Source organism: Pelophylax lessonae (assembly GCF_965119305.1).
Source record: "Pelophylax lessonae genome assembly, chromosome: 2".
Classification (NCBI taxonomy): domain Eukaryota; kingdom Metazoa; phylum Chordata; class Amphibia; order Anura; family Ranidae; genus Pelophylax; species Pelophylax lessonae.
Genome location: NC_138769.1, coordinates 309208098 through 309226537, shown reverse-complemented (window position 1 = coordinate 309226537; position 18440 = coordinate 309208098). Strand labels below are relative to the sequence as shown.

The following is an 18440-nucleotide window of genomic DNA, read 5'->3' as shown; positions in this document are numbered from 1 at the left end:
GCAATGGTGGAGATCTGAGACATAGAGTTGGAGTGCAAAATGGTGGGGATGAGATTGTGCAGAGCTGGGGGAGGGGTAATGTATGGTGGTGGGGATCTGCGTAGAGGAATTGTAGCATTCAAACACTGCTGCAGGTTGAGGTAGTGTGGAGCTGAGGCATCTGGGACTGTAGGGTGGTGGGGATCTGGAGGTTGGGATTGTAGGGTCGGCGGGGATCTGGAGGTTGGGATTGTAGGGTCGGCGGGGATCTGGAGGCTGGGATTGTAGGGCGGTGGGGATCCGGATGGGGTGGTGGGGGATGGGATTGTAAAGGGGGGGGGGTGGTGGTGGTGGTGGTGGTGGGGATTTGGAGAAGGTAGTGGGGCTTGGGGTTGTAGGGTGGTGTGGATCTGGAAGATGGGGGGGGGGGGGGGGTTGTTGAGATCTGGGGGAGGTGTTGAGATTGTAGGGTGGTGGGGATCTTGGTGGGGGGGGGGGGATGTTGTCATGAAAACACCGGTTAAGTTTGGACATCCCTAATGAGAGTTATAAAATTGTGTTTTTGGGGGTGGGGTCCTTAGTTGTCTTGTGGTTTGTTTTTATTCTTTTTAATCAAGATACTTGACTGACTGTAAGGCCACTTGCTGAGTTTGCAGAATCCACAGGCAGCTTAGCTCTTCATGAAGACACAAGTTTGAATCCAGTGTAGCTTTACTTCAGACAAGTTCGGTTCAGAGAAGTATAAGAAGGCAATGACTATCCTAAGCCCTGCCTCTGCAGTAGAAAGTGAACCTAACTGCATAGTAGACAGGCCAGGGGTGTCCAGCTATGCAATTCCATCAACAAGACACATTACAGTCCATGAATGCGCATGTCGTGTCCCCCTAGACCTGGAAACATGATATATATGTAAATGGATATGCTTCCATCATAACATTCTTGTTGTAACCCAACCTACAACCATTACAAATGGCCTGGCATCGGAGCACCATTAAAGGGGGACATGACTAGAAGTCCATCCTCCCACCACATGGCTCTGAGTCCTGGGTCAGACAGGAGCCTGGCATAAAAGTAGGTCTCCTGCCCTAGTGATGGGGCTGTTTGGTAACATTGTGACACTCAGGACTGGATGGGCAGAAATACAAAACCTTCGGCAGGTAAAGGCTAACATATTCCTATATCTCTGTATTTGTTTGCCTTGGGTTAAATGTTTTTCCCCTAGTTCTCCTGAATAGAAATCCTGAGCTCCCCCTGGCAGGCAGCATTTATTTGGATGTATTTTAGAGTTTTGTCCAAGGTTATAAGGATGACCCAATATTCTTGTATCTGTTCTAGAGCCTCCACTGTCCTGGAACCATGTTGCTCTGTAAATCTTGGGGTCCCCATGCTGTGGTGTTGGTGGTTATCCTTCTTTGTGACTTGGCTTCTGCCCAGTTTCCCCGCCAGTGTGCCACCCCAGAGGCCTTGGCTACCGGAGAGTGTTGTCCCAGCCTCTACCCTCAACAGTCTCCAGATCCCAGCGACATCTGTGGCTTCACCATGGGCCGTGGCCGCTGCGTGCCAATCACAGTGGATGCCAGGCCTCATGGACCCCAATATAAAATGGAGGGACTGGATGACCGGGAGTTCTGGCCCATTCGCTTTTTCAAAAAGGCTTGTTTGTGCAATGGGCGGTTCCATGGACACAACTGTGGCAGCTGCAAACCTAGGTGGACCGGAGATAACTGTGATCAGCCCATTGTTGTTGGTGAGTAGAAGTATAAGACTATATATAGTTGTTGGTGAGTAGAAGTATAAGACTATATATAGTTGTTGGTGAGTAGAAGTATAAGACTATATATAGATTTGTGTATCACTTTCTCTCCATCCTTGCCAACATGTGAGAGGTGGTAGCTCCTCCCCGACAGGAAACAATCCAATTGCTCAGCTGGTAAAAGGCCCACCCTTCCCCTTGGTCGTCAGTTTAGATTTTCTCCCACAGCGAAACGTTTGTTATTTTCTCTGACCCAAAACAAATGGGTTGTGGTTGGGTCTCCCTGTAAGACCGCTTCGGTCGGGCCCATGAAAGGCTTCTCCCTACCTGCCGCCTCCTAGGCTGCTTACAGGTCGCCAAAAAGCCCCAGGCAGTTGTTCCTATGAATAAGCAAAAAATTGGGGGAGTCGTTCCTATGGGTGGTTCCTCCATGCCTGGGCCCTGACAGTGTGCAGGGGTCTCCTCCGCTCTTCCAGGGATCGCAGCGCCTTCAGATTTTCAAAAAGCCTCCCGCAAGTGCGCTGCAAGCCTCGCTCTCAGGACTGGAACTTCCGCTCGGAGTCGGGCATGCACAGTGCAACACGGAAGGAAGGATATCCGAAAGGGAGACGCTCAAACCACTTGGCGGTAACATGGCAGAGCCTTCAGCCCCGAGAAACGGCAAGGCTGCCAAAGAAAAACCCACTGCTACTCGCCTTATGGAGGAAGGAAAGTCGCTCCGGGTGGCTACTTCAAAGAGCAGAACGGATTCCGGTAAGACCATGGGGTTTCCTTTTCTGCTAGGGGGAAGTTGTGTACCAGTGTCAGGATAAGCCCTGGTGAATTCCGGCTAACCCCTGAGTTGATGTAGCCTAAATATAAACTTGCAGGAAGAGTGATCAGAGTAATCTTCTCTTCTCTTGCAGAAGTCCCGGTGGGGACACAGGAGGCCTCAATCGTACCACCCCCTGTTACATCTTGCTCCTCAGATGTGGTAATTGCGGGGATAGACTGGCCAGATCATACACAAGATTTTTGTTATACTTGCATCAACAAATTGGCAGGTGAGGAGGCCTCTGTATTAATGAGAGATTTCCTCAAGTCTATGCAGGAGGAAATGCTTGCTACCATCCAGAGTGTGCGTACTTCTGGGCCTTCCCAGCAGGCAACATTGGCAACCCCCTCCCAAGAGAGTACCTTGTCTAGGGCTGGGCCATCGGGTTTTTTTGTCTGCATCACAGGGTCCACCACCTGCCCAAGTTGGGGAGGAAGAGGAGGACCCAGGGGAGGAAGGGAGTCAGGCTAGGTCCCAACTTAGTTCTGGGGAGGAATCGGATTTGGATAGTGAGGAAGAAGATTTCAAGAGGAACCGAAGTCTGTTTGCCTTGGAGGATTTGGAGGGACTCCTCCAGGCTGTCTACAATACTGAAGGAATCCCAGATCCTCCTAAAGAAACCTCAGTACAGGACCGGATGTACAAAGGTTTAGGCAAAAATCCCTCTAAGACCTTTCCTATTCACAAATCCTTGAAGGCTTTAATCCTCCCAAGAGTGGCAATTTCCGGAGAAAAGTCTCTTAAAGCCAAAAACGTGGAAAAGGAAATTTCCCTTCAAAGAGGTTAAAAATTCCAAAGTTAGACTCATCCCTATCCCAAGCAACCAAGAGGTCTGACCTGTCCTTTGAGAATACAGGTAACATAGCGGAGGCAATGAATGGAAAAATAAAAGCCATATTGCAGAGAGCATGGGAGGCTAATTCATCCACTATGGCTCCAGCCTTGGCAGAGTCCTGTGTCACCAGAAATACGGACTCCTGGATAGGAAAACTCATAAGACACACTTCCCAGGAAGGAGGATCCTAGGATCTGATAGACTCCCTGTGAAGGATAAGGAAATCGGTAGACTTCCTGGCAGACGCAGCAGTGGAAGCCAAAACAGCTGCTCTGGTTAATTCTGCCAGAAGAGCGATTTGGATAAGAGTGGGAAGGAGATTTTAGTTCTAAGGTTAAGCTGTGTGGCTTGCCCTTTGAAGGATCCCTACTGTTTGGCACAAGATTGGAGGAAGTATTATCCATATCCTCAGAGAAAGGGAAAACCTTCCTAGGAAACCACTAAAGGACAACCCTAGGAAGTCTTTTAGGGGGGTCTTCGAGGGGTACTAGGAGGGAACCCTCCAAGAGGGGAGAGTGCTCCTAGAGCATGGAAAAGAGAGAATTAATCTTTTTACCCCCAGGAACAAGGTCCAAAGAGGCCAAGTGATGTCAAAAGTCCTTCATACCAGGGTGGTTAACCCCTAGGGCTGGTGACGGCTCCGGATCTCAGGAATACCTAGCCTATTCCAATAAGGGAGCGGTGGGTGTTCTTGGAATTTGCAGTTGTCACCAAGGGAAGGAACAGGGGGAAGATTCCCCTCAAAAGAACAAAGGAATCTCCCAGTCTTGCGTTAGCAGAAACGGGGCAACCACTCCAAGCTAGTATTCTCCCAGAGGATAATTTGCTCGAAGAGCGTCGCATCCTAAAAAGTAAGGGGTGCTCAGATAGGGTCATAGATACACTCCTTCTGAGCAGGAAGCTAGTAACACAAAAATGTATTCAAAAGTTTCGAAAAGATTTTGTACCTGGCAGAAACAGAAGAATGTAGTATCTGCCTCTATTCCCATAGTCCTGGAGTTTTTGCAAGCTGGGGTAGATAAAGGTGTGGCGGTGAACACCCTTGGGGTACAGATTGCGGCGCTCTGTTTTTCTTGGTTCAAGTCTGACAAAAGAGCCTTTGATTAAAAGATTTCTGTTAGCCAGGGACAGAGCCACCCCGGTCACTAGGAATAGGTTCCCACCATGGGACCTAACCAGGGTTCTAGAGGTTCTATCTAGGAGGTCCCTCTTAAGGTGTTGATGCTTAAATTGGCCTTCCTCTTGGCTATCACTACAGCCAGGAGGGTAGGGGACTTGCATAGTTTGTCAATAAAAGGACCTTTTTATATTAATCTTTCCAGATGGGATTATCCTGAGACAAGATCCCCTATATCTACCCAAGGTAGCCTCTCACTTCCACAGAAAGCAGGAGATTATTCTACCATCCTTCTGTAATAATCCTAGGAATGAAAGAAATTTTTCATTATTTAGATGAGATGTCTCTTCACTTATTTAGAAAGGACCAATCACCTTTTTGGTTCCTTTCTCTGGACCAAGGAAAGGTATGCAGGCTGCAAAATCCTCAATGTCTAGGTGGATAAAACAAGCCATTACCATGTCTTATGAGGTTGCAAGAGTTCCAGCAAAGCTGAAGGCTCTCTCTACAAGGGCACTGGCTACATCCTGGGCCGAAGAGCTTCCTGGGAGCAAATTCATGGTGCAGCCACCTGGTCCAGTCGTGACACTTTGTGAAACATTATCGCGTGAAAGTACTGTCACAGCAAGGCCTGGCCTTTGGCAGGAAAGTACTGCAGGCAGTGGTCTCACCCTAAGGTAGGGTTACTTAATTATCCTCACATGTTGGCCGTCCTGGAAGGATGGAGAGCATACCTACCGTTGGTGTATGGGTGTTTTCTTCCAGCTCCTTTCAGGATGGCTGGCCTACTTCCTGCCCTGTTAAAAGGGTGAGGGCAACTGGTAAGTGCCTAAAGGGCTTGTGAACTTTTAACAGCTGAGCAAATGGATTGTTTCCTGTCGGAGGAGCCACCATCTCTCACGTTGGCGGTCCTGGAAGGAACTGGAAGAAGACGCCATTACCGGTACACGAACGGTAGGTATTCACTGGTATCCAGTAATTGCATATCTTCAGCTCACCGGTAGATGCATTAAATGTTCTGTTAGTGGCTAGAGGATCCCAGGCACCCAATCTCAGGTGTGGCTGTTTGCCCAGGATGGAAAACCAATGGGCACCAGTCATTTGGCACATATAAAGGAGGATGGCAGTAGATGGGACATCTCCAGACATGGTTGATGTCCTACTTCAGACTAGACCTCAATCTTGCCTGGTCTCCTAAATATTTGTAAATCCTTAATCCAGACTTTGCTGGCTGGACTTATGCAGAGCTTTGGCTCCTTAGTAATGGAAGTTCAAGTGGTATCTCAATTTATGTTCAAGGCAGAACATGGAAAGGTTCCAGTGTATAATTCCCCTCACCCAGTCACCCAACACCTCCCATATGGGGGGGGGGGGGGCTGCTTTCCTCTCAGCCTACAATTCCTTCAGGAATACCTCTCAGAAGGGAGATCTGCTTCCTCCTAACCTCCTAGGGATTATTGTAACCTGTAGGCCCCAAGGCCTATGAAGGCAGATCCACCATGGTTTGTGAAAGCCCTGTGGAGATGTCACCCCCCCCCCCCCCAAGTCTGATTGGCCCATGGGTGCTCAACCTGTGGCAATCCAGCTGTTGCAGAACTGCAAGTCTCATGAGGTATTGCAAGCCTGACAGTTACAAGCATGAGTCCCAAAGGCAGAGGCATAATGGGATGTGTAATTCTGCAACAGCTGGAGGTCCACAGGTTGTGCACCCATGGGTCCATCAAACAGAATGTATCACTAGCACCCCCTGCTGGAGCAAGCTCAAACAGTAAGGATGAAGTGAACTTTTGGTTTGAATGCAAGTTTGACCAAATGTTTAGGGGTGTCATGGATGAACAAATTGGGCTTCCTGCTGTCAATGACCAAGGAAGTGGCACACCCACCACATGCTTGGCAACTCCTGACATCACCTGGCCCAGTCACCTCCTGCTGAGGACATGTAGTATTCAAGAGGGGGTGGCATATGCTTGTTTCCCACCCCCAAGCTAGCCAGTGCATAGCTTAAGGGTCCCGCGATGGCTTTGGATTTTTCTTGTAGTAAATCTACAGAAAGAATAACCGACTTTTTAAATTGCCAGTAAATTACATTTAACAGCCAGCTTTTGTTTAAAAACTAAATTGGGAACCCAAAAAGGTTCCCCTAAATACTCAAGGGGTGCTATGCTGACTTTGTGGAGGTTCCATGCTGTTTTAGGCTGGCAGGGAGCTGTCATTTACTGTCATTTTATATTTTTAAAGTATCCGTGTTGGCAGTAGGTTATATAAATCGGATTTACCTCTTCACAGGCAAGGCAGGATTAATGTATGTGACAGTAATTACTCTGTGCTTAGATCGCTCCTGTTTAGGCTTCTTAGGATGACTGCACCCAATGCTTCCTACAGAATCAAATACAAGATTTAGGCAAGAATACTACATAAAGCTGGCCACGCATGGCTCAAAATGACATTGTTTCATCAAGGACTGGCCAAATGATCCTGTATGGGCACTGTGGTTCAACAGAAGTAGATCAGTAGACTGAGCAGGGAAAAGCCAACAGGGTGGTTGTACAATCTCTGCCACAGACTGCAAAGTTTTATGGTTTACCAAACCTCAAAATGCATTGATAAGATCGAGTTCTGATTTTGGGGGGGGGGGGGAATCTTTTTAATGAAGTCTGTCCTTGGGAAGATTGGTGTGGTGGTTGACAGGATTATGGAGACACTGGTCATAGATTCCTATTGCTTAAATAATCCCATGGGGGGGTTGTGTTGCCTTGGATGTTGGGCTTATTATACTGGATATGGAGGTGTTTGAGAGAACCCATGTACCATCTAGAATAGGATGCAGTAATGGTGTATATTGATGATAAATGGGCATGGGTTTAAGAGACCGCACGCCTCCCACAAGGATTTGCCATATAAAGTATGTACAGAGACTAGGAAGTAGGAATTTGCCAATGAGTGCTCCATTCTTAGATACTGGCCTGGAAGTCCTGGTACATACAGGCTTTCACTTGTGGGAGATTGGGGTACACAATGAACATTTCCAAATCATTTCAAGCAACTTTCTTGAAGCCTCTGCAGCTTCCCCACCTCCATTTCAGAGATGGTACATGTAAATCCTCATGGCTCTGTAGATTTAAGCCTTCGTGTATACTTTCCTGGTGGCCCATGTCTTCAGGTATTCCATGGCTTTCAAGTGTGTCCAAGACCCCCCCCCCCCCCTTCACTAAACACTGCAGTTCTTCTAAGGATTCCTGTCACTAGGATGTAAGCCAATGGTGGGAGGAACCAAAATGTGGCTGGGGAAGCAAGAATTGGGACATGCTTGCATTGGGCCTGCTAAATACCTGCAGCAGTTGGATCTTCATAGCTTGAGCTTTTTACTTCTGACCTTTGGGGTGATGGACCATAAATGGTGGCTGCTTCATGAGGGTTTCACAAAGCATCAAGTAGTGCTGAAGGTTCTGACAGTCCATGAGTAGTTGAAAAGTTATAACCCCTGCCCTGGCCTTTATGAATTGTACAAGTTTACATTGAAAATGACTTATCTGCTGGGCTCCCATCTCCCAAGACATCCCTCGCCTCTACCAACCCCCCAGTACCATCTTTTAGAGAAAACAGAACAAAGTATAATTTTGTGGTGTTAAGTAATTTGTATGGAATTTGGTAATCAGAAAAGTGAAATGGATCCTCTGCAGCCACCAATAGTCCCACCCCCCTCTCTAGAAGGAACAATTGATGCCTCTGCAGCAAGACCCAACCCCAGCAACCGCAACAAAATACTGCCTCGCAACAGTCCTACCCCTAGAACAATAGACCCCCCCCCACCTGCAACAATAGATGTCCCAGCAGCCAGCATTAATAGACCCCCTCCCAACAGTAGATTCCTCCCAGCAAAAATTGACCACCAGCAATAAAAGCCCAACTAGCAACAGACTCCTCCCTCAACAATAGATCCCCCCCCCGTAATTGATCTGCCAGCAGTAAGACTTGCCTGCCTCAATAGACCCCTCCAACAGTAAATCCCTGCCAGCAACAATTAGACCCACTAGCAAAATAAGACCCCCCCCCCCCTTAACAATTGATACACGCCCCCCTGGAATAATAGGTCCCAGCAGCAGCCAGTATGATTGGACCCTTTAGTGCACCCCACTACTCCTACATGCATTCAGTGCTGGAGGTGCCAGAACTGTGCCCCCCCCCCCCCCCCCACACATTTCTGCTGAAAAAATGCCCTGCTTTTCTGATGTCTTAGCAGGTTTATCATGTAGCCATTAACGCTTGACCTACAAAGCTGACACTTCTGGGAAGCACTTGTGGCTTCCAATAAACACCCGTGACAATTCCGCTTTCAATTCTCTTCTAGAAAGAAGAAATATTATGGCCTTGACTGATACGGAGCGCCAGCATTTCATTGATGCCCTCGACCTTGCGAAGAACACTGTGCACCCGGATTATGTCATCGCCACCAGACACTACAATCAGCTGATCGATCCAGAGAGTAACGCTACTAATTTCGAGAACATCTCCATTTATGACTACTTCGTCTGGACTCACTACTACAGCGTCAGCAAAACCTTCCTGGGCCTGGGTCAGGGCAGTGCTGGGGGTATTGACTTCTCTCATGAAGGTCCAGCCTTCCTCACATGGCACAGGTTCCATTTGCTGCAGCTGGAAAGGGACATTCAGGTAAGTCCCTTAAAACTTTCTTGGAAGGAGCAGGGGAAGGTTACAAACTTATCAGGTTTGTTTCTGCATTAGAGCAGCAAGAGAGACGGCCCCTTTCCATTAGACATCTCTCATTACACCCTTTAATGCAATGTGATATCGGCCAGGCACAAAAAAGCTGAGATGGGACTTCTTTTTTAAATTTTCCTTAATGGATGTGTGAAAAATTGAACCCCCCCCCAATAGGCTGGTCATAACAAGCTCTATACCAATTGCTCTCCCTCAAGGGGTATGCCGTCTGATACCTGAAGTGGGTCTTGACATCCATGAAATACTTTGTAAGATATCTGCTGGGACCCCACCACACGACCAGAATACAGAACAGGTGACACCAATGGTTATGGTCTATGGATAGCTAAGGCACTGGGAAGACCGACATGTACCTTGTGGCAGAGCCTGACTTGTAGAGGGAGGCCTCATACAGCCCCGGCTCAGGGACCACTGGTGCAACAGTGGTCGTGAAAAGTGTGGTTTGAGTGCCTGTATGATCTTCCTCCAGTTTCAGAGGTGCAAGCAGTAACGTCACTAGAGTTTAGCTGGCACAGATGACCCTGGGCTGGGTAGGCAGCAGCTAAAGCCAGGCAGTATGAAGGGCAGACAGAAGGTTGGATGCCAGGCCAGCAATGGGTGGTCAGGTGCAGGGATAAATGACAAGCAGAGAATGTTCCAGATACAAGAATAAGCGGATAGCCAGAATCGGGCTAAGCAGGAGGAAAATTGGGTCCAGAAGCAAGCCAAGGTCAGGGCAAGCTGGGTCAAACACAGAAGTTGGGTACAGAAGCCAATTTTGGTAACGGGGGAAGGGGGGGGGAATAATAGCTGCAGATATGACAGCAACCAACTAGTGCAGCTGCTCAGTTGTATAGGCCACTTGGCACCAGTGTCAGTGGCAACTGCACATGCTCCTGTGCGCTGCAAGATGGGCACCCACAGGGCTACACCTGCTCTGTGTGCGCCTTGGAGCTTCAGCTGTATTATGGTCAGCGCAGACTTGCTGATTTCTGTTCCTTACCAGGAGGAGGGAAAAAATTAGTTCAATTGAAAGTCGGTGAGACCAAACCTGGTTTGGCCAGCTGCTCTCAACCTTTCACGTGGTGAAACCTTTGAAATATCTTATTGGCTCAGGGAACCCTTAATTATCTACAGCTCACAGTAGCTTTCTCTAATGGCCACTGGTCAAAATACTTTTTGCATCTATGTACCAAAAATCCAATCTGGTCAGAAGTCCCCCCAAAACTGAATTTGGCCCATATACCCCATTGGATCATTCTAAATTTGGTGTCAATGTCTTACTAAGAGGATGAGCAATATAGGCAAATCTTTTAAAGCTTAATGCATTGAGCCAAATACTTTTTTTGGTGGTTTTATGACTCTATAGGTATAAAAGTGTAGAACTAGATGATTCAATCATGGTGGCTCTAATACTTGCTCTTTCCCCATTTGTCTTGTTTGAAGAACCTTCTGAAAGACCCATCCTTTTCATTGCCTTACTGGAATTTTGCTATTGGTGGAAACCAGTGTGATATTTGCACTGATGACCTGATGGGTGCGAGGAGCAATTTTGGAGAAAATCTGCTAAGCCCAAATTCGGTCTTCTCTCAATGGAGAGTGGTTTGTGAAGATGTAGAAGACTACGAGAGCCTCGGAACAATCTGCAACAGTGAGTAAATGGGATTCACAAATGCAGCTGGGTGTGTTCATGAACGAGGTCGGCTCTGATGGGAAATGTGAACATGCTTTATGCAGCATGATCTGAAATGAGTCCGCCTTAAACAGATCATATATTGGCAGAATTTTGTTAGAATTGTTTCGGTTTAAGGTTTTCAATTTCCCAACTGATTAGTGGGGATCAAATTGACTTTTTTTGGTATTGAGCTAGTGATGAGAATCTGAAGGAACAGAATGGTCAATTTCTTGGACTAACTTCAACAGTATGTGGTGTGTATTTTGGTTTTGTGCTGCCCTAGGCAAGACTAAAATTGGGTGCCCCATCTAAATTTGTCCCACCCCTTCCTGTTTAAGATCCACCTCATCTGTTATTATTGAAGCCCCCAGTTCTCTTTGCAGGCAGACTGGTTGACGGCCCCCTGACCCCCCCAATTTATTATTCACTGCCTCCCCATCACCCCATGTTGTCTGTCTAATCTATGACCCCCCAAATGTTATATACACTGACCCCCCCCCATGTATGAGTTGGGGCTTTATGGGGGCACCAGACAGTTTTTCCTCCCTACCCAGTCCACCCTTGTAAGACTCAGGGGTATCTTTTGTTGACGCCCCCCCCCCTCGCAAAGTGCTGCCCTAGGCCTTGTCAGCCTAGGCCAAGATACAGCGTTGGGTGTTAGGGACACTAAATTTATTACAAAATTTAATGTTAAATTTTTACATTGACATTTCAAGTCCATAATCTACCAGTGCAGAATGAAGAAACTTGTGTTGCATTGACTTGGTTCGTTCGAAATTTTGTATTTTTTTTTTTTTTTGACCAGATTTAAATTTTTCCAAGAGAAATATTCAAATACAACTTAAAAAAGATCATATTCAAATTTCACAAGATGGCTAGATTTTCTTACTGTATGCTATTAAAATCAGAACAAAAAAAGGAAAAGAAAAATTTGGATTCTAGTCAAATTTCAGAAGACAGCTATTCAGCAGCCTAAGTAGGAAGCCATCGTATTTCACTTTTTATACCTTCCTGTATTTATTGCAATATGTTTCCTATTCATTTTCAAATTCTTAAATTTGTTACTATTGTCATTTGGAAATTTGTGATTCGGATGGATCTGAAATGTCGTCCACATTTCAATTTCAGAACTAAGCAAATAGCACATTGTCTAGTGCGGTTAGATTAAACCCTTCATTTCATAATCTGCAGGTACAGGTGGAGGACCAATCCGGAGGAATCCTGCAGGAAATGTGGCACGGCCCATGGTGCAAAGACTTCCCGAAATGGAAGAGGTTTTGCTTTGTCTGGAAGTAAATTTGTATGACACGGCACCATTCTTCTCAGACTCTTCTGAGAGCTTCCGAAACACGATTGAAGGTACAGTACACCCCCCCCCAATTCTGGGGTGAACCTCTAATATAGTGGTGTCCAAACTGTGGCCAGTGGAACTTTGCATGACTTATGTGGCCCTTGGGGCCCTTATCTCATTGCTTCAAGACCACCAGTGGTGAACAGTGGAGCATAATTTCTCTCATTGACCATGCAAGGGCCCTATTTCTTCCACTGACACCAATGATGGGCCACCCTTTTCTTCCTTGATATAAATGTTGGAACACTTACGTTGACATCAGATGGAGTACTATTACCCCCACTCACTCTGAGGGGGCACAATTCCTCCTGACCAAGGGTGGTTACTTTTTTGTGCAGGGCATTTTCTACTTCCACTGGCCCTCAAGGTCTGAAGGACAGTAAACTGGCCCTTTTAAGTCTGGACACCCCCACTTTAATAATATAAGACTGTTGCTGCCATTAAAGGCACTGTTGTCCATATAAAATATTGATTTGTAGAACTGAAAGGACAGGTTCACCTGGATGTTATGGTGCAGGAGCATCCAATAATAGTCCTATAGACCTTAACATGTATTCCTGATGGTTGTCTTGTATCAATGGTAAACTCTTTATTCCACAGGGTACAGTGAGCCATCTGGCCAGTACAACCCAACAGTTCGCAGCCTCCATAACCTTGCTCACTTGTTCCTCAATGGTACAGGAGGACAGACCCACATATCTCCAAACGACCCGATCTTTGTGCTGCTGCATACATTCACAGATGCCGTGTTTGACGAATGGCTGAGGAGACACCGTGCTGGTATGATCTGTAGGGGTGGAGGTTATGATCTGTAGGATGGAGGGTATGTAGTCTTAATTTGCTCTTCCATACTTGAAGTAACCAAGCTGCAGTGGTACACATTGATTGATCTGAAATCTTTACCCAAATTCTACAATTATGAAATGTTAACTGATGTTAGCTAAACCATTATGATTCTTCTAGTAGGGCTCTGCTAGCTTTTTATAACAGCTGTGTAATGGGCATAATTTGTGTACATAATCTGCTGCCAGTGACCATTCTTGGGGTTTGGCGCCAGGCTGGGCCATTTCTAATTTCTAAAAGTACAGATGACCTACCATAGAATCACTTTGTCTAAGTCGATGGCTCATATCTAAGAGGACCTGTATTGGTTTTGTTCTAGATTTCACACAGTATCCACTGGAAAATGCTCCTATAGGCCACAATAGACAACACAATATGGTTCCCTTCTGGCCCCCAGTGACCAACAGTGAGATGTTTGTAACTGCACAAGACAACCTGGGCTATTCGTACGACATTCAGTGGCCTAGTAAGTACCAAATCATTTGTCTGAGTATTATATAGTGTGTGTATCTAGTTTTGACAGGTACCAGCTCCCAATTCTGCTCAGATCCCCTAGGCCAGTGATGACCAACCTTGGCATCCCAGATGTGTTGGAACTACATTTCCCATGATGCTCATGCACTAGTTGAGCATCATGGGAAATGTAGATCCAAAACATCTGGGGTGCCAAGGTTTGCCGTCACTGGCCTAGGCAATCCCAAGTGGAAGATTCCCCCCCCAATATTCTGGGACACGTAAAGACTGGGACCATTCACAATGTGTGGCTCGTGCGTTTGCAGTGGGCACCCAGCTTTGAAGCTGCAAGCTGTCACAGCCAGGTGCCCAGTTACAATGCCAGCACCGAGTGCCATTCTTCCACAGCCTCTCTGCAATTCCCCCTTCCCCCAACAGCTAAGCTCTGCAGACCTCTTCTACCATTTCTTACCATTACACTTCTCCCCAATCCACATCTCATTTTTGCACCCCTCAGATCTGACCACTGCTGCCATCCCCTCCACCATCTTATGGCCTGGCTGGCTCTAGTACCTGCTGCAGTTTATTGCCACACACTCATATGTGGCTCCTTTCGCAGAAGCCAAATCCTTGGGGGGGGGGTGGCACACATTGGCAGCAAGGAAAGGTGCATAGGCTGTCACTTTTAAATACAGAGCTGAGATTCTGTGCTCGTAAGTGACAGTAGGACAGTAGTGAGCAGCCAGTGCTGAAGGTGGCAGAATAGAGTTAAGTTACACCATAATTCAGCTCACAGCCATGCCTTTACCACTGAATGAGAGCCCAATCTGTCCCGTAAATGGTATAAACCACTTGGATACACAAAGTAGTTGGTAGTTTTACTAACTTGTATCAATGTTTTTTTTTTTTTTTTTAAGAACCCTCCTGTAAAACTTTTCTGAGTCCTCTAACAGTCGCAGCCCATTCAGTAAGCCTAAACGAGTGGGTAATGGTGCCCTCTGCAGGAGTAAGCTAGGCAGTAAAAGGATTAACAAAAAACTTTTACACTGAGACAAACCTCTAGGGGGGCCGTCCCTCACATTACCCAGACACACTTGGTACTGTTCTCCAGTTTTGTGCAAGCAGTAACGGAAGGCATCAACCCCCCAGAAAGAAAATCAGAGGGGCAGGGGCTTTGACTGTCTGACTCGGAGAAAAGTTTTTACGGTAAGTTCTTACAAAAAACTCTATTTTCTCTTAGTCCTCTGACAGTCGCAGCCCGTTCAGTAAGCCTTCATGAGTGGGACGTCTCAAAGCAGTGCAGGGGTGAGGGGTGGGAAGATGCAACCTACAGAAAAGGTAACGTGTCAACCAGGCCCAAGAAAAAAACGAGCCAACAGGGCAAACAGGAGCTAACCCAGAACAAAAAAACACGTCTCTGCAAGCAACAACCGCGTTTAAAACCTTGCGGCCAAAGGAAGCATACGAGAATGTCATCACATCAAGTTTGTAGAATTTTGTGAAAGTGTGCACAGACGCCCAGGTCGCTGCTTTGCACACCTGAACCACAGAAGCCTGATAGTGAAATGCCCAAGAGGCACTAACAGCTCTAGTAGAATGTGCCCTCACAGGGAAAGGAGGCACCTGACCCTTGATTGATTAGACCTGAACAATAGTCTGTCTGATCCACTTGGAAATGGTTGAAGAGGTCCCTCGGGAAGGACAAACGGTGAATCAGACTTCCTAAAAGACTCCGTGGCAGCCAGGTAAACCCATGACCGCCTGGACCACAGCCAATGAATGCAATGCAAATTCCTTGGGATGCTTGGGCTTCGCACAAAGCGAAGGTAAAACAATATCTTGAGGTGGAAGGCAGATACCACCTTGGGAAGGAAAGACTGATTGGGTCACAGGACCACTTTATCCCTATGAACAACCAGATATGGCGAACAACAAGACAAAGCCAGCAATTCAGACACTGCGAGCAGAGGCGATAGCCACCAGAAAAGCAACCTTCTGGGATAACAGGCAGAGCTACTTCTCTGATGTTCTCAAAGGGAGGCTGTTGCAAAACGGACAAAACCAAATTTAGGTCCCACAGAGGTGGGGGAGCCAGATGACTCACCCCTTGAATAAAGATGCGAATCAAGGAATTTGTCGCCAAGGGACACTGGAAGAAAATGGCCAAGGCTGACAACTGACCTTTGATCGTGGTCAGCGCTAGGCAGGGATCCACCCCTTCCTGCAGGAAGGCCAAAACCCTCGCCCCTGAAAAGGAGCACGGATGGAACTCTTGTGACTCACACCAAGCAATATACGCCCTCCAGGTACGATGATGGATCTTCCTTGAGGTAGCTTTCCAAGCCTTCAGTAAGGTAGGAATGACAGCATCCAAGAGACCCTTGTCTCTCAAGACTTGGCTTTCAACAGCCATGCCGTTAAAGCCAGAGACTGTAAAGCAGGATGGAAGATCGGCCCTTGAGACAGAAGATTGTTTTAGCGGAAGCTGCCAGGGAGGCCTGACTAGGTCTGCGTACCAAGACTGATGAGGCCAATCTGGGGCCACCAGAAATACCTGCACCTGTTCCGAAGCCAACCTGCGAAGGAACCTGGACAGCAGTTGAATTGGAGGGAAGGCATAAATCAGCCGATCCTGGTGCCAGGGCACTACCAACGCATCCGTTGCGTCCGCCAGCGTATCGCAGGTTCTGGCCAGGAACCTTCCCACCTTTTTTGTTGACGGGACGCAAACAGATCCACATCCGGTGTCCCCCACCGGGCACACAGGAGGTGAAACTCCTCTGGATGCAGGGACCATTCTCCCTAGTCCAAGGCCCGGCAACTCAGTCTGCCTGCCAGTTCTCCACTCCCAGAATGTGAACTGCTGAAATCGCTGGAATGTGCATCTCGGCCACTTCCTTGGCTGCCTGGGCACTCTTGGTGCCCCCTTGGTGATTGACTACGCCACCACCGTGGCATTGTCCATTTGAACACAAACCGGGTGACCTTGTAGTCGAGGAGTCCAATGGAACAAGGGCTTGATTGCTTGGAGCTCCCAGACGTTTTATCGCCAAGGATTCCTACGCCGACCACATCCCTGGGGCACAGAGCTTGTCCAAAACTCCACCCCAGCCCGACAGGCTGGCATCTGTGGGGATCACCGTCCACCGTAGAGGCTGGAAGATTTGCCCTGTGTCAGAGCGAGTGACAGGAGCCACTACAAAAGGTCCGTCCTCGTGAGGTGGCTCAAATATATCCTGTCCAACGACTGGGTTATTCTGTCCCACCTGGCAAGAATCTCTACAGAGTTCTTGTGTGAAACTGAGCAAATGGGATGGCTTTGAAGGCCAAAACCATCTGACCCAGGGACTGCATGCAGGCCCGTGGAGAGGAGAGATTGTTGTCCCTTAGGGACCAGATCTCGCCCTGCAGGGTCGAAGTTTCTCCTCTGGGAGAAAAACCTTTGCTTGAGCAGAGTCCAGGACCATCACCAGGTAACAAACTGACGGGGTCAGTGATGACTTCTGAAAGTTGATGGTCTACACGAACTCCTGGAGCATCTGAACCGTGGCTGTCAGATCGCCTGCCAGAGAGGCACACAAGCCCGCCCTCAACAGGAGGTCCAGTTAACTGAGGACCGCAATCCCCCGCATGCGCAACAAACTGAGTACCGGCGCCAAAACCTTGGTGAATACAGTGGGAGCCGAAGGGTTTTGACACAAATTGAAAATGCTCCTCTGCTATTTAGACTACGTGTACAGAGGACAGCACTGGTTTTATTGGGGTTTAAATACCAACACTCTGTGGAAAAACAGGTCCATATATCCATAACCTCCATGTTAAGGTGTTCCAAACAAGAACCTTTTTGTGTTTTTTTTTACCATTGTGGGAAATCAAGTTTGCATTCTAGCTGAACAAAATGGAAAAATCTTCAATGGGGACACTTGTTCTGGTGACAACTGTCCTAAGTGTTCACCCTCCCATCTTGGAGATTCTTTGCTTCCTGTTTACAAAGGAAGGCTCTCAAAGACAGAAGGCAACAACATCACTGGTTTTTACAATTACCATTTCATTTTGGATGTAGTAGGAAAGTGGGGGGGGGGGGGGGGGGTCATGGCTGCCAGATGTTTGTTCTCGGTTATGACTCGTGCAATGTATTTAAAAATTAAGGTTGTTTTTTTTTTTTTTTTTTTTTTTTTTTTTTTTTTTAGGTCGTCCATTAAGAAATGAAGAGATTGGGGTGATAACTGTCATAGCAGCCTTGGGTCTTGTGGCTGTGATCTGTGCTTTTACCTGGTGTGCCCGCCAGAGAAGGAACCAAAGGAATGAAAGTCTGAAGCCTCTCCTGGCTGAGTCCTACCATCGGTATGATGAAGAGAATGCTGGAACGGTGTGATGTCCAGTGGAATGCTGTAAACTGCATCTCCCAGCTGGGGAATCTCCCACTTACGGATTCTCCTCCCTTTTTAACTTACTATTCTGCTGTAGTTCCATATAGAATTCTCTGACCACTTTCTGCTGGGGGAGAACATCCTGGACGTGATCTAAAGGGTCTTCAGCCAAGGTTCTTCCAATATTGCAATATGCTGCTAATGAAATGACACTGGACACAAGTGTTGAGGAAATGTGCTCTAGGGTTGTCGGTCTTGTACTCCTAGGAGTGGCGTTGGCAATGAAGTGTTAATGCTACACATGACCTAATAATAAAAAGTATATAAAACAATTTGTAGTCTTCTCCTGTGTCCATCTTCATAGAACTCATTCATCATGCTTTGAATTCCATACATACCCTGTAGGCATTAGTGTCCATGATGAATGTAGGAATGGTCTAGATCAGTGGTTCTCAACTCCAGTCCTCAGGACCCACTAACATGCCAGATTTTAAGTATTACCTTGGGAAGATGCAGACTAGAGTACTGCAA

At 47.2% G+C, this 18440-nt stretch overlaps 2 protein-coding genes across 2 annotated transcripts in view; one reads left to right on the top strand and one right to left on the bottom strand.

Annotated features, from left to right (window-relative positions):
- SHISA4 (shisa family member 4) overlaps positions 1-13177 on the bottom strand; it is a 477761-nt gene extending 464584 nt beyond the window's left edge. The window contains exon 1 of the mRNA XM_082244503.1: positions 13173-13177. The gene's annotated coding sequence lies outside the window, so the exon portion shown is untranslated. The remainder of the gene's footprint in view (positions 1-13172) is intronic.
- Positions 1336-17914, top strand: LOC309545342 (5,6-dihydroxyindole-2-carboxylic acid oxidase-like; the record flags this gene model as incomplete). Its single annotated transcript, XM_082244502.1, has 7 exons — positions 1336-1726; positions 8847-9169; positions 10664-10868; positions 12084-12251; positions 12844-13023; positions 13406-13552; positions 17730-17914. The coding sequence occupies 7 exons, from the start codon at positions 1336-1338 to the stop codon at positions 17912-17914; spliced, it is 1599 nt and encodes a 532-aa protein (XP_082100628.1).
- Positions 17915-18440: the final 526 nt, after the last annotated feature.